Below are 24,111 nucleotides of genomic sequence, written 5' to 3' on the forward strand. Positions count from 1 at the left end.
GATTTGTATACAGCTTTAAAAACACCGGCATTGTATCTTCTAAACAGGATTCAGTTCACTTTAATCCTTTAACCTTAACATAAAAATAACAATTTCTGCTTCAGTTTTACCATATCTAAATGATCAAAAACCCCAAAAGTTATAACATAATCCTAAAACCCATTTCAAATTAAACCTCAAATTCCCCCTTTTTTGACACATCTCATGTGTCAAAGTAAAAATGCTCCACCCAAGCTTAGGAAATTAAAAGAAAAAAGTTAGTCATATCATCCCTCAAAACACCTCAGCAATCCTCCTCTCAGGTATATTTGCTCCGACCCTGCAAACCTGTCTTTAAGGAATGAAATCCATTTAATCATCATGTCACATCTTTTCGAACTCCTGGCTCTATCCACAGCCTGCATCCTTGGAACTCCCTAAAAACAAAACCTGAACTTCACATTCCATACTCCGTTTCCCCCCTTATGATCCAATCTGTGTTATAAAAATAAACTTAAAACAGAACAGTTATCAGTCATGTGTTTCTTCAGTTAATGGTAACATGAGTTATATCAAAAAATGTTTCCCCTTTAGCATTTGGTATTCTCCCAACAATATACCATAATACCATAATCTAACCCCAGTCAATAAAACAGAAATTTTCTCAAAGCAAACATCAGCAACCCAAAATCAACATCCCCAGAATTAAGCCTTCCACTCCTCCTGCTTATGGCAAAAGCAAAGCAAAGCAAAGCATACCCTTTCTCTTGCTGGCATGGCAAATTGTTCATTTGTTTAATTTGTCATAGTAAAATAGTTCTTTATGCTTTTGGACTGGATTGACTCGCTACAATTGTCCCGATTCGTATTTTGAGGAAAAGACAAACGACTACAAAGTCCCAATAAGGTGCGTCAAAACAAGGATTTTATTGAAATACATATGGGGGGGGAAGTCGAGCACGATCACTCAAACAGCGTCGATCTTCCCCGAACAATACTTGGGGTGTAATATTTATACATATGATGACCAGTAATATGAGTCACCGCAGATGAAAAACAACATGCATGTTCCAGTAATTCTATCTCAGGAGATATTCTAAAAAAAGAACAGTTCCTTCCTATACCACCCGCCAGATGCTTCCTGTTATTCCACTCCCTGGGCTTATCAGAACTAAACTGTCACGTATGCAGGTAAACAACTTTTGCAGTCAGTTACTAAATACTGTATACTCAGGCAGACTATGTGTCTGTGTTTTTAACCTTAGTGCATGACCCCCCTCTACGTCATCTGTTACCAGGCAAACTTCAATACCACAGGGCACACGGGCCTTTATTTCATCTCTAGACAACATGTACAATATGTGGTAAATTGTACTGTAAGCATGTAGGCAACCTTTCAATAGCTGAACTTTGCTCCATAGATCAGTCGAACTCGCGTCGGCTGTAGCTTCAAACCATTAATTAACTTGAGCGAGCTACAACTCTTTAATAAGCACAAAAAGCAATATGTGTGTATATAAGATTATAATGTTATTATACTAACACCTGAAATACAGACTTTAATATAACATCAACAGTTTCAATAAATGTGTCAATGAAATGATAATAATGATAAATCATAAGTGATGCAACAGTAATAATAATGATTATGAATAGTAACAGTAAAATAATATTTCATCCCGACACTCCTCCTCTTTGGCCTTTGAAAAAGGCCAACACTCCTGACATTTGTCTCACCCCTCGGACCAGTCAGCTACCTCCTGCAATGGCATCATAGACCCCGGACCAATCAAACCAGTTGGCCCTGGATCCACAGCCCTCTCCACCAGCTTCACCAACACTCGTCTGGCCAGAGGAATGAGACAACAACCTACAACCAAAATTCCTACAAAAGTAACAAGAGAAAACATGGCAGACATAAACACACCCTTCCATTGCCCAAAAACAGACGTCATCCAATCCTCCAGCGCATTATTTACTCCCGAATGTTCATGCATTGTTTTGGATAAGGTTTTCAGACCCTACGGAGCTCTGGTTACAGAGCCATCCGGAGCAGTGTTGTTGGGAATGAAAGTACAACACATGTCACCAAACATGGCGCACACACCTCCTTTCTCGGCCAACAACATATCCAGGGCCATTCGATTTTGCACTCCTACTAGCGACGTCGGCCCCAGTTGTTCCGCAAAGCCCACCATGGCGTCCCTGGTAAGGTTTGAGAGCCTCAGCAAATTATAATGAACATAATTAATGCGATCAACATTTTTATTTGGAGTTATCCATAGGAACACACTTTCAAATCCTGCCGCTATTTGGTTAACTAATTTATATTCATCAGGAACTCCCCTGGGAACTCCAATTGAGTCAATCCAGGTAGGCGAGTCCGTTCTCGGGTCATAGATCTGTGTACCCGTTGTGCTTCTTTCCCTCAACATGTGTCTCCTACGTCTGACTGTCAATGTACGTGTGTCATGTTGTGGAATGGCTTTTACCTTACTTCCTATAAGCATCAATGGTGCTCCTAACCGCACCATAGCACATGTCCCCACACTCCCCAAAGGAACACGCACCAAAAGGGTGTGATGTCCACAGTAATAATACAACCCACCTCTAGCCCATGTACCTATTATGGTGTTTGGGTCACTTACATTATTTGTGGTCCTTCCCGTGAGCGTCCTCTCACACCAACTAGGGTCAATTTCTCCCAGAGTGCATTTCACGACGTCCGTAGAAAATTCAAAACAGGTGTAATTATTTTGTTTAGGTATGAATGAACCTGTTTGCATACGCTTGTCAATTGGTGGATATAAACTTGACAGTGTGATGCAGTCACCCGTGGCCACAGCTTCTCTAGTTAATCTCAACATGCAATTATAACCCCACTCATCCTCTGGATACAGAGGCGCAGGCTCAGTAAACAAACGAGGTCTAGCTGTAGCACAGGCAACACAATCATCTACATGCTGTTCCCTAGCATTTTGAGCCACCCAATCCAGCCAGAGATTGCTGTCACTGAATCCGGTGGCACGTTCAATTAAATCTTGTGGTTTCAGGCGAGTGTAGTCAACTGCAACTACCTTCCTATCTGAGTTTTGGTTAATTTTTATCAGTGATGTCCCATTGTCCCTTACTACAGGCCTCATTGGTTTAGCTTTACTAAGAAAATTAACTTTTATTAACCTTTTTGGATCTATCCCTACAGTTTCCACACCCAGAACTAAATATAAGGAATTTTGACGCCACCAGTTCCCCATTGACAAGGTCAATGGATTCTGGGCCGGACTATAATCTCTCTGAAGTTTTAGCTCATTCTCTGGCCCCTGCTCTGACGCCTCCCAATTTTCCCCAGTGTAACCTTTTACCTGATCCCAGTTCCGACACCAATTGGCATAAGGACGACTTCCCCTTTCACAATATGTGTTCACAGCATAATCCCAACACACACACACACACACACACACACATTAAATCCCCTCCAGCTACTGTCAGCTCCCTTACAGTTAAAAACTTTGCACAAATCAAACGTGAATGAAGTGGTGGACCCATTAACATAGTCTAATTCTAGTCCACCATATATGCTGAGGCACTCATCCCTTTTACCTGAGACTTCACGCTTAACCTTCCTTGGCAACTCAATCAATTTGGACTCTGGAGCGGGTAGACCTCTGCGTCTGGGCAATTCACCTGTCTGCCAAAAAACAAAGAAACATTAGAACACTCACGCACGCCAACACCCCAGTTATTTTCCAATTTCCCCACAACCCCATGGTTTTGGTTCCCCTACTCTCCTCTAACTCTAGACTGGACCCCCAGCCTATCACGCTTCACGCCTCTTTGGCACCTCCTCTTTGAGTGAAGAGACGCCCCGGATCCTTCTCTTCTTTCTTCGACTTCCCAGGTAGACTACTGGTCAGTCGGTGCACGGGTGAGAGGATTATTCTGCCTCTGTTTTGCCACCCGTGTTATTTGGGGATGAGCTTGTCTCCACCAAGCTCTCGTCTGCCACTGCACATTGAGACCAATGGAACCAGGTCTCGCCTTTCCCCTTCAACTGGACCGCTGTTGTGGTACGAGCCGTCACTTCAAATGGCCCCGTCCACCTCGGGTCTTTCCACTTTCGCTTGATGACCTTCAGCCACACCACCTTGGCGTCAGGTACGGACCTGTCCACCGTGGTCACTCCTGCTGCAACCTGTTGTGTGAAACTAGACACAAGAGCTTTTAATTCTTTCCAATATTCTGCATGCGTTCTGTTACTTTTTATACTCTCTTCAGCCGGGACTGCCGTCCAGGGACCTGGAAACTGTCGTCCTGTCAACAGCTCGTACGGCGTGAAACCTGTGGATTGGTTAACAGAACATCTTATGATCATTAATGCAATGGGCAGGGCTGCGACCCAATTTAGCCCCGTCTGAGCACAAATTTTGGCTATTTTGTTCTTCAAATTTAGATTCATCCTTTCTACTTTCCCTTGGGACTGAGGATGATACACAGTTCCAAACCTGTGTTGCACCCCCAGCCTCTGTTCTACCTCCGCCAAATCTTTGTTTTTAAAATGGGTCCCATTATCTGACCGAATTCGCTTGGGGAACCCATACCTCCTTTTAGACAGGGACTTTCAATCTGATCAGGTCCCCACTGGTAGCCTTCTCCTCAGCCAGTTGTAATCTGGAAAGCCCACCTTATATTTGCTCTCCCGAGAATTTGTCAGCGCTGTTATTCACTGTTGCAGGCCTGCTTAGAACAAAAATGAGAAAAAAGAGCTGATTATTAGCTCATCAAAGCACCTGACAGGTTTTCCCTAAGTGCACTGTTACAAAAATAATGGGCCCCCTCTTAGACATGTCCATGTTTAATAAAACTCCCTCTATTAAAAACAAAAACAACCCGAACCTAACTGACAGAATCAACCCATCTCCACAACAACCTCAAAAATCTTAAACACAAAAGTTTTGCCACCAGAGTCCTGACACTCCCAGGTCAACTCACATAATTTCACCTCCTCAATACACCGAAAGTCTTGTTAAAACCACACAATTTGCACACAACAATCGCCCCCTTTATGCACTTTAACATACTTAGATTCAGCATAAGATATAACCCCATTACAACAACGTATCAACACTAAACTATAAATTTCCTATCCAAATCTGCACTTCTGAACAGTCTGCTATGCTTCCTCTCCTGAAAGCCTCAGTCACACACACACAGGAAGCTTCTTCGTCACCACTCACTCCAGCTAATTTGCATACCGAGTCATCTCTCAATAAGTTGCCGTGACAAGAGAAATACATGTTCAAACATTACCACCTTATTAAATTATTTTATTTCTTTCTACAGTGATCACTGGTTTTGATCACTCAGTACGAGGGCACTCCTAAGTCACTCTTTTAAAACTACTTCAATCACTTTTTCTTTTTTCCATAACTCACTCCCTTGTCATATAGCTTCTTTTGAGTTATTCCTTAACTTCAAACTCAAGTGTATTTTATTCTTTTTTTTTTTTGCCTGTCCCGTTTGGTTCTTTTGCCATCAGAATTAATGTCTGAAGGCGAGAAAAGATGCCCAACGGATTTACTTTACCAAATTGACCATCCCAGCCTTGCCATAATGGTCTATTTGATTCATCTTTTATTTTATTTATTTATTTATTTATTTATTTATTTTCTTTTCACTGGCTAGATACGGGACTGACTTGAATGAGGAAAAGAAAAGGGAGAAAGGAAGAGGGGGGAGAAAAAGTGGAGAAGAGGGACGGGGATAAAGGGCAGAATAAAAACTCGCGTTCTTTAACTGCATTGGCGGTCACACCTGTACTAATTTTTGCTCTTCTCTCAAGCTTTTGTATTTGGTTATCATACATTTCTATGACGTTTTCTAACTTTGTTTCTGCAGCATTTGCTTTGTCTTGGAGTTTTAGTATTTTTGCTGCAAAATTGCTGCATCTTATTTTTTTCCCTCTTTGTGGCGTTTCAATGATACGGAGCCCCGCAGGGGACATGGGAGAAAAAAAAAATTAAGACGAACTAACGCGGGATCCCGCAGAACTAACGCGAGATCCCGCAGAACTAACGCGAGATCCCGCAGAACTAACGCGAGATCCCGCAGAACTAACGCGAGATCCCGCAGAAGTCCGTCTTTTCCAAGGCCAGAGCCCTAATATTTCTCTGACATTTCCGTTTGATCTCCATATTCTGGGTCTTTTGGTCGTCTATTACTTTGCCCATTTGATCTTTCTCGTCTGTTAATTCTTTCACGGTTTTGTCCATTAATTCATTTTCGTCCTGTAACTTTGTATTACGTGTCAAAAGACCCTCAATCCAATGCTGCGAGGATTGACGTTCCTCCTCGCGTTCTTTAACTGCATTGGCAGTCACACCTGTACTAGTTTTTAGTCGTCTCTCAAGATTTTCTATTTGATTGTCATACATTTGTATGACCTCTTCTAACTTTGCTTCTGCAGCATTTGCTCTTTGTGGCGTTTCAATGATACGGAGCCCCGCAGGGGACATGGGAGAAAAAAAAAAATTAAGACGAACTTGTGCGGGATCCCGCAGAACTTGTGCGGGATCCCGCAAAACTTGTGCGGGATCCCGCAGAACTAACGCAGAACTTGTGCGGGATCCCGCAAAACTAACGCGGGATCCCGCAGAACTTGTGCGGGATCCCGCAGAACTTGTGCGGGATCCCGCAAAACTAACGCAGGATCCCGCAAAACTAACGCAGGATCCCGCAAAACTAACGCAGGATCCCGCAGAACTAACGCAGGATCCCGCAAAACTAACGCAGGATCCCGCAAAACTAACGCAGGATCCCGCAAAACTAACGCAGGATCCCGCAAAACTAACGCAGGATCCCGCAGAACTAGCGCGGGATCCCGCAGAACTTGTGGCGTTTCAATAATAATTCTACAACTTGGCTGTTGTGAAATTCCTGACGCGCCACCTTTTCTCTTTCTGTTTCCAGAAGTCCTTGTAGGACTTCGACTTCTCCCTCGTGTTTTTCTTTAAGTTTCTCCGTCTCTGTACGAGACTTTACGAGAGCTTCGTCGTCATCTTTTATCGAGTTTAACCTTTATTGATGTATAGCAACTTGAAATGCTCCCAATGGCACTACAACATGTAAAAAATAATATAAGCTCTGGCGGACTTGGTTCTATAGTAGGTCTTAAAGGGTTAAATAAATATCGTCAAATAATCGAGATCTCAATTTCAGTGAAAATAATCGTGATTATCATTTTTGCCATAATCGAGCAGCCCTACGTGTAGTATCCAGTGAGAAACTTCAAGCTCTTAGTTTTCCTATTTTAAAAGGTATTTTTTACAGCCACCGGTAATTTATAGGAAAACCCCATCCCCTGAAACTTTTTGTATGTAGTTCAAGCTTATCTTTGATCATCTCCTCAGTTAAGGATACAGGCAAGTTAACATACCAGGTAATCCTTCACCAGCTTCTCAGGATCTTCATTCAGGTACACGCAAAGACCTTTGGCGATGTATTCTCTTCTGATTTCAACAGCATCAGTCTTTATACACAGAGGGGGAAAAAAAACAAATATATACAGAAATCCATCTCAACGACCTAGCAGTGGGATTAAAGAACTTTTAACTGAATTACCAGGAATTTGTGAGAAATACAGAGGCTATTGTTTTACAGTCTTAATCTTTTCAAATAGTATTTATGCATTTTAGACAAGTCTGTCATTTTAATATTGTTTTTTACTTTGTGTATTAATTTAATCATGCCATACCCCCAGTTCAAGAAAGTCTAGATGATGTGTACATAAAATCAGAATGCAATGTTTTCTTGGTCACAAAACTATGTCACTTACAAATGAATATATTAAATTTTTAACATGGGAATGTGATAATTTTTAAGAAAAATATTAGCTCACCATGAATTTGATGAACTGGCCTGCCAGCTCTCCAGACCTTTCACCACCTGATAAGATTAAACATTTATTATCTTTACAGGAGGGAACTGCAAGTCTCCAAGTTTATTAAGTAGAAAAATATTTAATTTCAAAAAAAATTAAAAAAAAAACAGGAAAACATTAGGGGTGCAACGATACTCGTATCGATATTGAACCGTTCGATACAGTGCTTTGGGTTCGGTACGCATATGTATCGAACAATACAAAATTTTTTAATTTATTTTATCAACTTTCCTTCTGACGATGCTGTCTGTGTTGAGCGCTCAGTGGATCTGCGCTCGACAGTGCAGCCTAGGCGGAGTAGTCGAACGCAGATTCACTGAGCGCAGGGCAAGCTAGCGAGACAGAAGTTAAGCTCTCCTTGCAACGTGGCAAATTGAACCTCCCCCACCCTCATTCAGATGTGGCGTTTGGAACTATTTTGGTTTTCATGTGATGTATGACTCTGAAGGTAAGCGTGTCATGGACTAAAGTAAAACAGTATGTTGGATGTGCCACGCAATGCTGAATTACATGGGTGGGAGCTAGTGTGTTAGCGCAGTTAGCTCGTTAACGTGTTGGCCGTCCAGCCCCACGCACGGGGTGATCCGCGGTGGCTCGTTAACGGAGATTTGCCGTGTTGTGGCATTAACGTCATTTCAACGAGATTAACGCTGACAGCACTAGTGGAAACACAACGAATATGACTGCACATTTACTCCGACAGCATCCTAGTGCAAAGACAAGTGGAAGCAGACAAAAACAACAAGCACGCATGCTACAAACTTTACCCGAGTCATTTAGACAGCCGTAAGCACATGATTCTCCTTATGGGGACCTGATATGTTTAATATGCTGCTGAGAATATAGCCCAGAAGAAGCGTATAGTATGGCTTTTATTTTGAAAGAGCCATTTCTCTGTAATAAACTCTTTTCCAAAGATGAGTGATTCCTCAATCAGATACAGGGCTCGCAAAAACGCCCGACGTCCCGGGGCTAGCGATTTTTCCAGTCGAGCTACCAAAATCTATCTCTGCCCTGCCCGTCGGGCTATCGTAGGAAGGAAAAATATATGTCTATGCTTTTGCATTCTTTCGGAAATGTAGCTGGGTAATTATGTCAATGGCATCGGTGAGCCACTGTCAATATGTGACATATTGAAATCGCGTTTGAATTTGTGCTTGTTTTTTGCTTTCACTTTGCAATCGCGCGAACTGTGTATAGAGAGCGACAGTACTGATTGGTGAGTGACGATAATTTGCGCACCAATTCCTCTGACATCGTCTTATCAATCGTTAGCTTACTATGCAAACATGACAAATGAAATCTCCCGCAGCAAGCTTAAACATGTGAGAGGTTGATCGCGCAGAGAATCGCTGAGCGTTATGTGAGTGCGTGTGTAAAAGCAGCAGGATATATATTTTAGTTCTGCTGAGCCAAATAAGACAGGTCAGGGTGAAGAAGTGACAGCCAAAGAAAAGCTTACCACAAAACGGAAAAGTTATGACAAATCAGACTATAAGGCAAAAAGAAAGTGCAGCTTTATGGTTTCATGGACAAAAGAATTTCTGTGGCTGCAATATGACGAGCTATATAACCAGGGGTGCACATAAGTGGTCCGCAGGTGCGCATTCGCTGTCAAAATAAAAAAAAAAATTAAAAAAAACGCGCACAAGATAAGAAGTTGCAACGCGTGTTTGCGTACATAAGATTTTCTGGAGGAGGACAGACATTTGTTTAGAACTCTTAAAGATGTCGAAGAAGCAAGCTCCTTTAAGCAATTACTTTGGTGTTCCTCCACCTTCAAAGAAATGTCAGAAGGAGTCCGAACCACAAAAGAAGCACGTATTCTCGGAAAAGTGGTTGCAGGAGGTGAGCTGGCTTCAAACAAATGATGAACGCACAGAGATTTGGTGCGGAATGTGCCGTGAAAATCCCACTCTAGCGGACAAAAACAGTGCCTTTTATATGGACGCAAACTCGCGTTGCAGCTTCTTATCTGGTGCGCATCTTTTATTTTGACAGCGAATGCGCACATGCGGACCACTTATGTGCACCCGTGTAAATAACATAATATTCTGCCGGGTGTGTTGTTGGTTTTCCCTCGATTTCTGAGTCAACAAGCGCCTTTGTTACTGGGACCAGTCATTTTAAGAAAGGCCCCCATTAGAACCCATGAGAAATGCAAGAAATGCATTATTGCTCAGTCTGCAATATCTTTCCCAGAACAAACACCAATTGCAAATAACATACTAAAACTAAACCTGAAAATCAGTTTAAAACAGCGTACTATGTTGCAAAGAGTGAACTACCACTGGCAAAATTTAGCAGTCTTTGCAAACTTCAAAAAGCAAATGGCCTAGATCTTGGTTCCACTTGCCTCTTACCCGTGACTTCAGTGGAAGTTTCAAATTCAGGATCTGACACAGACTGATTCATGTCCTACACAGTTCTTACAAGTTCATAGAAATTTCTGTTCAATTAGAACCAAGTATTTGAGTTGATGATTGTAATTTTTATACAATGTTGTAATTTGTTTTTCAACAATTTTTTGATTAATGTTTTGTTGCCTTTACAATATTATACATTAAAGTATAATATTGTAAAGGAAACAAAACAGGAAACAAAACATCAATCAAAAAATTGCTCTCTTTTTTATTCGGGCTACTTAAATTTATTTTGGGCTACCAAAAACTGTAGAGTCCCTGCCCGAAGGGCTACCAGGGATTTTGAAATTTTGCGAGCCCTGAGATATATGAATGCATGAACATTTTTTTTGTATCGAAAAAATATCGAACCGTGACACCAAAGTATCGAACCGTGAATTTTGTGTATCGTTGCACCCCTAGAAAACATATCTGTTCATGTTTTGTCTTTCCTCCTCAGTGTACTAAAAACACATAAATTGTTAAATAAACCACTATCCATCAGTTGCAACTTACAAATTTCAACAACCCACACGTAAAATGTAAATTTATCACAACAGTCTCTGTGGTAGAGCCAAACTAGCTTATGTGCAGAGGTTAAGTTATAAACAATATCTATATTTGGAGTAGCTAAGTCTTTCATATTAGGCTATCATGCTAGCATGACATTGTGCTATATTCTTGCACTAACGTGTTAGCTAGCTAGAATGGCATAAACAAACAGATATTTAAAAAAACAAAAAAAACAAAAAACAAATGTGAATAAAAAGAACTGAAAAGAATCGACAAACTAATGATACCTTTGTGCAAAAAAGTATTTTCATCAAGATGGATGAAGATAGATTCACTCTTACCTTTCCAAGATGACCGCGAAGCAAACCATGTGCTTTCCTGCCTCTTGTTGTTTAGAATCTCACGTGATCTTGTGATATCGCGAGTCTTTAAGGCAGCTAACCACTCTTGTTAGATTTTATCATGTCATATCAACAAGAATTTAAGAGGTGCTAAGTTGGTGAATTTCATGTAGATCTTATATGATTTTATTACGTTCACCTTAGAAACATAAATTAATTGTGTTCAAATTACATGTTAGAGTCTTGTAAATGCAATAACCACCAAATTTCACTTTTGAGTGTATAAGAGTCACTAAGAATTAAAAATCCAGTGAAGCGGTGCAGGAGGGAAACCCGGCGGCGTCCTCGCCTTCCTCTCCGCGTTCTGCGCCCCGGTGCGCTAAAGAAAGGAAGGCAGCGGTAGTCACTATTCTTTTAGGCAGCTATAATTCATTAAAGGGGACAAGTCAAAAGACTTACCCCGGGTGGGCAGAGCTCTTAACTCTGCCCGCCGCTTCTTTGTAACCGCCAATCGGCACCGGCCCGCCTCGCCGCCTCTAATTCCCTACAGACGCGTAATCTGGCCTCCTGTTGCTGCAGCAGTCGGACCGCTCGCTCCGTGTTGCTGGCGCTGTATCCTCCTCTCCTGAACGCCAAGCTCCACCAGCCCTCCGGGCTTGCAGGCGCCGCCGCCTGACACCACTCACTCCTGCACGTCTCTCAAGCCTCCTTCTCCGTGGTCTGCCAGGCCCTCTTATTGGCCTCTGGGACCTCCCAGGTGTGATCAGGTTTATAACCAGGTAGGGGCGGAGTCTTTCCAGGACAAGTCACCAAATAAATACCATAAAAAACATGCAGTAAAACTCATAAAAATAAACCAGTGTACAATATTAAAATATTGAAAAGGTAAAACACAGCAAAACATGCATAGTAAAAAACCCTAGATAACTTGTCCCTTTCCACCCCGTGACACGTGACACACACCTTGACTTTGGGAACAGATTGCTGTGATTGATGCGATATTTGGCCACATTGCTATAACGACACCACTTCATTACTTCACATGCATGCTACCAATAATCCATAAATTGCTGCTTAAGGAACTAAGGACAATACATTTAAATGCAAGTTCTTTTTTCTAATGTGTTGTACAACTATCAAATTCATTTTTTTTATGTTACATAGTAATATGGTCCTTACCAATTGTGAAACTAAATTAATTAGTTTCATAGATCTAATCCATACTGCTCCTTTAAGGCAGCAAACTCGCTATATTCTATTCATTATACCAATTAATAACACCAGTGGTAAACAAAAACACTACTTTAAAACAACTCAGTGCAAATAGGCATGCATGTTCATTTTCTTTCAACTCACAACAACAACTCAACTTCCAAACCAAAACACCAACACAAAGGAGTGTGAGTTTAGACAGCAGCAGTTAGCTAATCACATAGAACTGTAATCTTTGACATTTGTTTACCAAGTGAACAGCTTTAACATTTAAGCAGCTGCAACTGTTAGTGCAAACACTGTGTATTTATAAGGAAAGAGCTTCAGGTCTCCAGATCTACTAGCTAACAAAAGACACATTACGCTTTCACCTGCTTCTCTGCTTCAACAGCAACAATGTTCCTCTTACGTCAGAGGCACAGCTACAGCAAGTGTAGAGCTAAGCAGCCCCACCAGCGTAACCAGTGTTGCTCTTTTAGCTTTGAATGTTTTAACTTAAATACATTAACAACTTGTGTAATAATTCTAACAAAAGGTTTCTACTTTTATCTGTTTGTAACCCTGGGCTACACAACATCCATAAACAACATGTATCCATTCAATATCAATCCAACCAACAAACCTGCATTAACCCAACCATCCATAAAGCCAGCAACCATCCCGCCAACATGCATCAACCCAAAACTCCAACCAGACAGCATGCATCATAGTAAGACTAGGTGGACTGCTGTGGATTCATTTGGATCTTACTCTGCACAGCTGCAGAACACTGTTGATGCAGCTCTCGTCCTTTTCCACCTTATTCCTGAAAAGGCTTGTTTGTTTCTTGTCAGCAGGGTCGATGTCCTTGGGCCACCCCACCCCCCCTCCACTTGGTTTACTCCACAGCTTCTTGTCTCGTGAAGTTTTGTGTTCACCTGAAAACAACAAGTAGCACCTGAGATTCACACAGACAGGCAATTCACACAGTGCACTGTTAATCAGGAGGTAGAGCAGGTCACTAATCAGAAGGTTGGTGGTTCAGTCCTTGGCTGCATCCCTTGGGCAAGATACTGAACCCTGAATTGCTTTCTGATGCATTCATCAGAGTGTGATAAAAAAAACACAGAAAAGTTGCTTTTATGAATGGGTGAATGAGACATGTTCTGTATATAAGAACCAGTCTCTTTACTATGTATGTAATTTCAACCCTTTTGGCAATCCGGTTCAAGCTGTGTGTAGGTGATCAGTTGCTGCAGGAGCGTCACACTCATTTTAGTTCATGGACTGCTTCTAGCTTGATTTATCCTAGCCCAATACTAATAAGATAATAATAATGAATACTGTATTGATCCCCGAGGGAAAATCCCTCTCTGCATTTAACCCATTCACTCAGAGAAGGAGTGGGAAGCCACTGGGCACCCAAAGAGCAGTGCGTAGAGACAGCACCTTGCTCAGGGGTACCTCGGGGGAGCTGTTCAGTGGATTCAAACCCCCAACCTTCCAATCATAGGGCCACCACTGTACCTACTGAGCTATCCCTGCCCATAACTCTAGAGTATTCACATTTCTCTGTGTAAAAGCGGCTGATCTGACAGTGTCCACAACTCATAAATAATTTATAAAACTCAGCAATAGCCTGAGATGTCTTCAGAAAAATAAAACATCTCCATTTCTACAAACTACAAAGAAACGCTGCAGTAAAAATTAGAGAAAACCATCAGCATGGCTCCTCAGGCTCACAGTCTATGATGGGGCAGGCAATTAATTCTCCCAAGGGCCCACATAAGAAACTGGGAAGTTCTGGCAGATCACGGTCACATATTCTAGTCTTGTATCTCTATTCAAACTTTTTGGAATGAAGTTTAAGTAATAAGTTACTTAAGTGGCAGGTAATTTCAGACTGACATAAGTCATTTCAGTCTGCATGCATCAAGACCCTTCAGATTCATACAATTTTGTTTTTAACGTTTTCTGTAATAATTATTTTATTATTTGATTTTGATAATTTAGTTGATAATTATCCCATGATCTCTTGGGAGTGAGGCTCACCTCGTGCTCTGACATCTCCACACCTGTCTGCGTGGCCAGGTCCCGGTGGCTCTTCTGGCTGAAGTTGAGGGCCAGGCTTGGGTCCGGGTGGATGTCCACCAGCAGCTCAGCAGGCGAATCCGAAAACTGACACTGACGGCCAAACTCGCAGCGGTGCTTGGAGTAAGCATAAGTGTTTTCCATGCTGCCATGAAAACACAGAAGAGCCTGCTCTGTACTTGATTCTCTTAAGTACAGAGGTGGGAAGTGACGAAATACAAACATTTTGTTACTGCTACATTATGTGGTGTGAAATTGTGCCTATAAATCAATTTCCAGTAGACAAAAACCTGTTGATGAAAGTCAGAGAAAGTGGTTGGCAATCTATGAGATTCAAAGTCAAAGCGTACTTTAAAGTCTATTCCTCCAGAATTTAAAAATATTACATGAGGCATAATGAACCAGAATGACTGTTTGCTATATGGAAAGGACTTTACCCATTTAAGCTTTAAAACACCATGACACCAAAATAACTTGTTAGTTGTATAAAATGCTTTGAGTGCTCAGATACAGTAAAAAACAAAAAGCGCTATATGAGAACCAGACAATTTACCATAGATAAGCCCAGACAAACAGCACATCCTTGTCTTATCCCCTTTTTGATTTCAAATATCGGACATGCTCCATGACCTAAAGCTACTGAGCTGTTGATACTGTTATATAGCATCCCAATTACCTGGTTTTAAGGAACGTGTGAATAAATCACTGTCGTCAAGCAGATGAGAGGCTTTTTATTAATCTGTACGGATCAGGTAATACCGCTCTTCTTCTCGGCTTCTGTCCCCACACACCTAACTTCCTTTCAGAATTCCTCCACCAATCACAGGGCAGGGAACAGAACGCTACCAGGTGCTACTCCGTACATGAATAGGTGTATTTTTTTTCCATTACTGTCTTTGTTTGCCATATCTGTGCATCCTTCAAGTTTCCAAAAGCAGCTGTTAGATCAGCTTAGTACAATTCAATATGAGTCCTTAACTACTGCACTGCTGGTTCACAGAATGCAGGTGGTCGCCCTCTGGTGGACTATGTGGGAACTGCATCTTGTAATTAGATTAACAAGAAAGACGCAAAGGAATAAAGCCATGAGGTTTAAAATGTTGATGTTAATCTTCCTTTTCTGACTTGTTTTTGATCCTGAACTTATATCTCATCTTAGCTGAAAAGAACTAAAATGGACCAGTGCCTGTGACATGCAAGAAGTAAAGCTTTTACTGGAGAATCATCCTTAACAAGCAAATCATCAGTGGAACAAAAAGAAAACAGAGAGAAGCAAATCCTTCATCTTTATCTGCTGTGATGATCAATATCTGAGCTACACAAACATAACAGCCACACAAGTAGGATGTGGGTTTTTTTTTGGTGGTGGTGGTGGTGGGGGGTTATTATTATTTAAAATTCACTCTGAATCCCCTGCGTGCTCTCCCTGCCGTCCTCCCTTCATGTTCAGGTTTGCTACTCTTTGGTTTAGTTTCTCCCAGTTTAGTTCATCCATAGTTCTGTTTTGCCATCCCCACTTTATGTTTGGTATTCTTAATAAATCACCCTCACATCTGAATAAGTGCTGCATTTGAGTCCTCCTTCCACACATCACACGGCTGCTGCCCCAGTCGTGACAGTATCAAAATTATGAATGAACACATATGGAATTATGTAGTAAACAAAAAAGTGTGAAATAACTCTAAACATGTTTTATATTTTAAGTTCATTAAAATAGCTCCCGTTCGCTTTGATTACTCCTTTGCACATTCTCTCAATGAGCTTCATGTTGTCACCTGAAATGGCTTTCCAACAGTCATAAAGGAGATCCAGAGATGCTGAGCACTAGTTGGCCCTTTTGCCTTCACTCTGCAGTCCATCTCTTCTAGACAGGTGGTTCTTCTTCAGTGTCCTCAAGAAAAAGAGGTGCTGATGACTCAACCGGAGGAAGACAAGAAAAACAGGACAGGAGAGAAAGAAGAGAGGTTAGATTTAAAGGTAAGTGGAATTTGATAAACTGTCAATTTAAAGCTTACATGTAAGTCCTCATGTTCTTAAGCCAGACATTGGATCTGTACATGTGACAATGTTTTTTGTAATATATTTTGAAACGGGCTGCAAAACAAACTGATGTAGAATAAATGTGCTATTTAAAGACTGCATGAAAATCCTCTGCACATTAGTGCAGGATAAACGGATTAGTTTGCTCAAGTTAGTTGTTCAATTCAATTCAATTTTATTTATACAGCGCCCACTCACAACAACGGCTGCCTCAAGTCGCTTTATATTATAAGGTGGACCCTACAATAATACATATACAGAAAAACATAGACAGTGGAAAGGAAAAACTCCCTTTTAACAGGAAGAAACCACCGGAAGAACGAGGCTCAGGGAGGGGCAGCGATCTGCTGCGACCGGTTGGGGTGAGAGAAGGAAGACAGGACAAAAGACATGCTGTGAAAGAGAGCCAGAGATTAATAACAAGTGCGGTCTCGATCAAAAGTTTAAGACCACTTGAAAAATGGTAAAATAATAATAATAAATCATATTTTGCATGGTTGGAACTTAACAAGGTTGCAAGTAGAGCTTCAACATGCAACTAGAAGAATTGGGAGTGAGACAAAACATTGTTTTGAACGTGCAATTTAACAGCGCTTAAACTGAAACAGACTGTTTTAAACCTAAGGTTGTCGGATAACTTTGAACTGTATCTCTTCTTAACTGTATAATGAAGCCTTTTTCTACAACGTTATGTCTCTGAAATATATTCTGTTTCCCTTGGACTAGCTGGCGCTTGGAGGCAGGGCAAGACATTGCATGTCTCTGCAGCTTTCAGCGCCAAAACCAAGGTGGGCATGAATCACTTCGAGCCGGCTCCAGCATTATGAGAAGTTGCATAAGAATACGGCTCATTTCTGCACAACTACAAGGCTGCAGTGGAAAAAGTCCAGCACTGTCCCCTGCTGGATGATCCACAGCTGCCCTCGGGAGCTCTGATAGACTGAGCCAAACACCTGGGCAACCTGACTGTTGCGGCTCCTCCAACCTATGGCCGCGGCAGGCTAAACATGAGGACACAGATGACGCGCAACAATAAACGCATAAAATACACTTCTGTACCATTTGCTCCTTTTATTCCACATGCAACTGTCCAATATATAAATCAGCACATGGGATTAACTATTAAACAAATGCACAAATTGCACAAACAAATAACTGCAACTCACCAATAACTGCACTAAATACAATGCCAACTTACAATTTGGCCTATGGCATCAATTAGTGCACAGATATACAAAAACCATCAAGTTACAGTCAAAATACATCAAAATCATTCAAGCTGCGCTCAACAGAAAGTTTTGCCTCATGCTCACCCTACCTTTCTGCTCATCAACATCAGGTGCCATGAACAGGTGAGTGCAACCACATTTATCATCTACCACACCCATGAGACACGCCCCACACCCGTGCACCAATACAGTGAGTCCATTTAAACCAACCCACTTAGTCAAAAAGGAACAACTCATATGGCTCCTACACTGACCTTCAACATCTGGAACAACATGAAGGACATGGTCTCCTACACTCCTCTCATTCTGGGCCCAAACACTGCTCATCCAGACCTTATCCTGTCTGAAGATCTGAACAGTGAGAGAAGGAGCGAGGCAGCGGCTTCCTGATAATCCAGAGAGGTTTGATTGGTTCTATTCTGTCATGAGCTCTGAGGGCTTTAACTCAGGGACTCACAGCTGGGATGTCGAGGTTGGAGACAGTACAAGCTGGATGCTTGGTGTGGTCGAAGAGTCTATCAACAGGAAGGGAAACATAGAGTCTGGGCTTTGGGGAGTAGTGGTCTGTTTAGGTAAATACTCAACACGCTCACCATCAGCTGGATTCACTGCTCTCTCAGTTCAGAAGAAGCTCCAGAGGATCAGAGTGAATCTGGACAGGACTGGACTTCCATTTATCCAAACTGGGGATGATGTGAAGGTGTTGCTGTTGAAGGTGTCAGTGGATGATTATATTTCTCATGTTGTTTCCTGTCAGTGAGTTGAAGCTGTTAACCTGCAGCTGTCCTCCTGCTGCCTCTTGGTTCCAAAGCCCTTTGTTTCTTTTTTAGTTCTCATTGTTCCTGCTCTCCACCTTTTCACATTGAAAATCATTTCATTGTTTCTCACTGAATGACTCCCCAAACCAGATTTGAAATTCATCAAGTTTCTAATCATTACAAGTGGTTCATGTTTCTATTTGATGTGTGTAAATGGAGACGATTTAGTTTGCTGGGATATGGACTGACATGTGTTGAATGCGAGGAGCAGATTGTTGTTGTCTTCTTGTCTGTTTATGAAAACAAATATTGTTGAAACAATGATTCATTTTTAACTCCACATATGAAATGTTTCTGATGTTTGAATTCTGTTTGATTAAAGACTTTCATCATAACACAAATGAGATTTTAGTGTTTTACAGTTTTTCTCGATTGCTTAAACACATTTCTTCAAACTATGCCTCATATTCTCAAAACAGCAAACAGAAATCCACCCAGTCTCACCCAACATCGTGTTCATCCATTCACTTCTGCTTATCCTTTTCAGGGTCGCGGCGGGTGCTGGAGCCTATCCCAGCTGTCATAGGGCGAGGGGTACACCCTGGACAGGTCGCCAGTCTGTTGCAGGGCTAACACATAGAGACAGACAACCATTCGCACTCACGCCTATGGGCAATTTAGATTTTTCTAATTAACCTAAAAAAGATCTTGCATTAACATTTGCAAATTTGCATTAAATTATTAGCAGCAAATGACTGCTTCTTACCCTTTTAATTCCTGTGGAAACAGTAAGAGTATAGATTTTCACATACTGCTTCTGCATTTTGACTCAACTTTTGCTAAATAAACTTAGATGTAGTGCAATATGTGATAATCTGAGGTTGTATTTACTAATTTTACAACCACATCACTGATACTAACTCCTGAGCTGACTGTATGTTAACATGCGCCACAAATAAGGGTCATATTTGGATTCAAAACAATCACCGAGAAGCTTCCACTGAATGCTACTTTCCCCTGCATGACACTGAAATCATTAACACATGCTAACCCTCCATACCCTGTAGGAAACTCACTTCCTTGGAATAACATTTCAACAGGGAAAGAGTTGAGGGCAAATGTCCTTCTCTTGAACCTTCTGTCAGTCAGACAAGTGTAGCTTGGGCTTTTGTTTGCACAGGACAGGATTAACAATGGCGACATAAACGAGCTAAGGAAGCATAGAAACTGCAGAAAGGGCGTATGGCTCCTGTGTCAGTGAATCCAAACTACCTCTATGTTTGAACAAATCCAGTTACACAGCTCAAGAAAATATTACTCTAACGGAAGAAAAAGGCAGTAATTAATTAACAATATGTGTCTCAGTAGTACTAAAAAGCTATTATATCAAAACGTAAAGGGAAAACAGTTTGATGAGCTGTATAGTGAACTGAAACTGAAACAAAACGAAGCCTATCATTAGGAATACTGACTTTGTTGTAACGTCTGTTTGCTTTTTACAGCTTCAGTTCTTTTTTCACTCAGTAGGTGGCAGCAAACTACAAACAATGGTTGCATTTTACACTCATCCGTTTTCATTAGAGGCAGAACCCAGAAGCACATCCAGGTTTAGGTCTACTGCTTGGTGCTACACAGAAACAGGCTGAACAGACTGAAACTCACATGAATTTGGACGAATCGAAGTAAGAATGTCACTTCTGCTCAATTGAATCGATTATCATGACCCTCACTAATAGCCACTTAATAAGTTAAGAGTAATGTGCCAAAGTAGTATAAATATTTTAACTTTTGGCAAATCCAGCAGGTTAATTAAGTGATTTCACATCATGTGTTCAAACGGCTTGTCAGTGTTTAATATATCCCATGTGCGCATACTTAAGCTTTAAAAAAATACAGTCCAATGACCTGATAGATGTTTGCTGAACATTGTGGTTTACATCAGCACTTAAATTAAAACATAAAGACCCTGTTTTGTGTGGGCTGCTCAATGCCATGAAGCAAGACCTCTGAACATCTCAGTTTTTACACACAAACACACACACACACACATCCAAGCAAACAGTGTTTTACGTGCTGTCGTCTAAAATATTATAAAATTGCCTAAAATAGAGATGTTTAAAACTTCTATACAGATCCTGTGCAGCTGCAAAGCAAAAATAAAAAACTCCCTCCAGGCAGAAGCGGCCATTTTTGGATGTGGGGAAAACCCCCACAAAAACAGAGGGGACAGGCTGGCACCAGAACACCACGGATGTGCTCCGAGATGAGTGTGAAAATGTGATTATCATCGAGCCCACCAGGACTTCAAGTAGGCCGCACGCTTGTCCAGAGTTCACTTTGTCTTCAAGCGTTTTAATTTAAAACATAAACTGAGGCCTACCCCAAGCTAAAAGAAGGCAGATTATGTTCTCAGATAAAGCAAGCAATGAGGGCGAAGCAGAGAAAGTACCTGCACAATACATTCACATAAATCAAAATGGAATTTCTTTGAGGACACAAACATCTGGGGAGTAAACAGCTGTTTCAATACCTAATCACAGATTGTGCTCTCTGTTGTACACGTTTTTAGTAAGGCATAATTAACTAAAAGGCTAGAGAGATGAAAGGACGCCAAGCTGATACCAGGCCTCAGTCACATGAGTGGAGATGTGGACATGCAATAAAGATCTGGCACTTCATATATTAAACTGATGAGGGGCTGCGTTCACCCCAGAAAGCTCCCAGAAATTTGGGCAAATGTCTGCTGTGAAGTTTTTAGTCAAACCAAATTGCAGGTCAGTTTAAAGCGCAAAATTGTGCAAGTAGTCCAAACTAAACCGTTCTTGAGATGCAGAAATGTTGTCACACACACAAAAATCAGACGATTGTGCCTCCAAACAAATTGCACTTACAAATGCTTGTGACATAAATGATGAAAACGGTAGCTGCAAAGTTGAGATTGAACAGTGTTACAGTTAAAATGATAAGCCAGCCATTCAGCTGACTCATTGGTGATTGCAGGTTTCATTATAGAAGAATTTCAAGGAGAAGACAGACGGCAGGGAGTCAGAAACGGGGGATGGAAATGCAAGATGTTGAGGACAACTTATGAGCCCAGGCGTCAGGTGTGAACAACAACAATAACTGGGCTGCATTTAGGTGTACAGATCACATGACCATCAAAAGAGCAGTGTAGGGGAGCTCACAAAGAGCTTTATGGACACAAACTGGGAGAGGTGGCACGCTCAGCTGACCAGTAGAATACCACACTAGACTTTCCTCCGGGAGGGTTGAGGACCCTGTTGTGGGTGCGAGGCTTGGGTCCCAGATGAGGCTTGTGGTTCTTCAGCTAAGTGTCATCAGGAAAAGAGGAAGGCGTGGCCTCAGGCTCCGAGGGTGCCGAGACAGCAGCCGCAGTGGCAGCGGGTGGCTCTTCCTTGACTGGTGCATCGGCTGGGGGTGTTGTTTCTTCTTTCGCCTCAGGCTGGCCGGCTTTGGCTTCAGGAGCTTGAGGAACTGAAGCAAACACGCTGACATGTGATATCAAATTGGACACAGCCACCGTGACCTCACCCCCGGTTATTGCACTCTGTGTTGTGTGTAGTGTGATGGACACCACCATGTTGATTTTTTTGGATCCAGAAGTGATCATAATTAGACAAGAGCATGGAGTACCAATTTATCATCTAAAGCCAGAAAGCTCGAGTTTATGTAAGACACCACAAGCCCTGCCATGTTCAAGTCCCGTTCACTAACAGAGGAGGGTTAAATCACATATTTGTTACATTTAAGATCAAAGTGGAGCTAATAAGCGTTTTTTTAAAAAAAAATGCAGGACGGAGGACAATTTATTGAGACTATCACACATTTTTATTGTTTGTATGGAGCTATATGCAGTAAAGCAGAGAAAATGCACAAATGAGAACATAAAAAGACCGAAAATTTGTTTTGTTTTTTCCCCTCTTATTAACTGACTCATTAACTAACTTCCTAAACAACTAAATGCCATGTTGCCATATCGTTTTTTGATTAGTCGACATTGCGCATTTTTCCACCAATAGGAAAGGGTAGGGTTTTTTGTTTGTTTTTGCTCACAGGCAGAGAGTGCTTTCGAGCGCTTTCCTTCTAAAATGCAGTTTTTACCGTTTCTTCACGATATATATCTATATATGAATAAACAGTATTCAGAAAACAACAAACATTGCATATATTTTTTTAATCACAACTCTGGTTTTAACACAATTTAAAAACTGGTATAAAGTCCACACATTCCGTCTGTCCTGCTCACATCTCCGATGGTTTTACACGTTGTCATTAACGTGGTTTCACGCCACATCAGCTATGCCGCTTTGCTAGCTAAAACACCGGTGTCGGCACATAAGGACGCTGTCATAGCCTGTGAACGACGTTGATTAGTTGTGCATCACTGGCTGGAGCAGCCAGTCACCGGTCACTACTGACTCACACTGCAAAACAGAATAAATTATTAACGGATTTATTTTAATTTCAATTCAGGTTAGATTTTTTTTGTGCACAACGCAGATTTTCTGTGTGCGGAGACCGTGCCAACAGTGCGCGCAGGTTAGAGGGAACATTGTTTATCAACCAACCTTGAGGAAGCAGGCAGAGTTGTTGTTCAATGTGTTGTTTTAAAAAAAAAAACAAAAAAAAAACGCAAGAAAGCGATTACCACAGAACGTGGTGACGTTTAATGACATTACGTCACAGAACGTGGTGATGTCATAGTGACAGTCCTTTCATCCTTTGATGTTCAAGTCCTTAAATAGACGAAACCTGTCAAAGTGAATTGATTATTAAGCTATCGTTTTGTTGGAGTGATACAGCACAAAAAGCAGAAATGAGTTCGAAACCTAACAAAGCCAGAAATGTTAATTTCTTGAAAACAATGGTTAACAAAAGTGAAAAAGAAAAAGAAACATATGCCAGACAGTTCGACCAAAGACTGCATCCAATGATCGACGAGGTTGAAAAGCTTAAAACAGAGCTTGAATACTTCAAAAAACTGCATGCAGTCAACAATAAACGGATCAAGGACCTAATAAAAGAAAACAATGAACTTTTGCAGAATAATAAGCTGCTGGGTTCGGTCTTGGATGACAGGACAAATGTCTCAGACAGGTTAAACTCCATAAAAGATGACCACGAAGCTCTCGTAAAGTTCCGCGCAGAGACGGAGAAAACTCTGGCTGAACTTAAAGAAAAACATGAGGGAGAAGTCGAAGTCCTGCAAGGACTGCTGGAAACAGCAAAAGAAAAGGTGGCACGTCAGGAATTTCACAACAGCCAAGTTGTTGAATTATTATTGAAACGCCACAAAGACGAATAAAATAAGATGCAGCAATTTTACAGCGAAAATACTAAAAAACTCCAAGACAAAGCTAAAGCTGCAGAAACAAAGTTAGAAAAGGTCACAGAAATATATGATAAACAAATAGAAAAGCTTGAGAGAAGCGTAAAAATTAGTACAGGTGTGACCGCCAAAGCAGTTAAAGAACGCGAGGAGGAACATCAATCCTCGCAGTATTGGATTGAGGGTCTTTTGACACATAATACAAAGTTACAGGACGAAAATGAATTAATGGATAAAACCGTGAAAGAATTAACAGACGAGAAAGATCAATGGGCAAAGTA

At 41.3% G+C, this 24,111-nt stretch overlaps 1 protein-coding gene across 2 annotated transcripts; it reads right to left on the bottom strand.

The window, feature by feature from the left end:
• Positions 1–882: 882 nt before the first annotated feature.
• On the bottom strand, positions 883–18,483 carry LOC146388889 (uncharacterized). 2 transcript variants are annotated; one of them, XM_084926457.1, is made up of 8 exons: positions 17,977–18,481; positions 16,229–16,361; positions 14,415–14,598; positions 13,134–13,300; positions 11,631–11,963; positions 11,172–11,550; positions 7,874–7,920; positions 883–7,504 (listed from the first exon to the last, which is right to left on the bottom strand). In XM_084926457.1, the coding sequence occupies exons 3-5, from the start codon at positions 14,595–14,597 to the stop codon at positions 11,708–11,710; spliced, it is 606 nt and encodes a 201-aa protein (XP_084782583.1). In that variant the 5' UTR covers position 14,598; positions 16,229–16,361; positions 17,977–18,481; the 3' UTR covers positions 883–7,504; positions 7,874–7,920; positions 11,172–11,550; positions 11,631–11,707. The 2 variants fall into 2 exon arrangements, with proteins under 2 accessions (XP_084782583.1, XP_084782585.1); XM_084926459.1 differs by having other exon boundaries at positions 11,172–11,963; positions 17,977–18,483.
• Between the last annotated feature and the right edge of the window lie 5,628 nt (positions 18,484–24,111).

Source organism: Perissodus microlepis, chromosome 4 (genome assembly GCF_051167445.1).
Source record: "Perissodus microlepis isolate ML-2025 ecotype Zambia chromosome 4, ASM5116744v1, whole genome shotgun sequence".
NCBI lineage: Eukaryota > Metazoa > Chordata > Actinopteri > Cichliformes > Cichlidae > Perissodus > Perissodus microlepis.

Bases quoted from the DNA above. Each gene is read 5' to 3' on its own strand.
- LOC146388889 (XM_084926459.1), bottom strand. From the start codon at position 14,597: ATGGAAAACACTTATGCTTACTCCAAGCACCGCTGCGAGTTTGGCCGT. The intron at 13,301-14,414 runs GTGAGCCTCACT...TGTTGTTTTCAG, and splicing joins TGGAGATGTCAGAGCACGAG to GTGAACACAAAACTTCACGA. The intron at 11,964-13,133 runs GTAAGATCCAAA...TGTCCTGGAAAG, and splicing joins GTGTTCTGCAGCTGTGCAGA to ACTCCGCCCCTACCTGGTTA.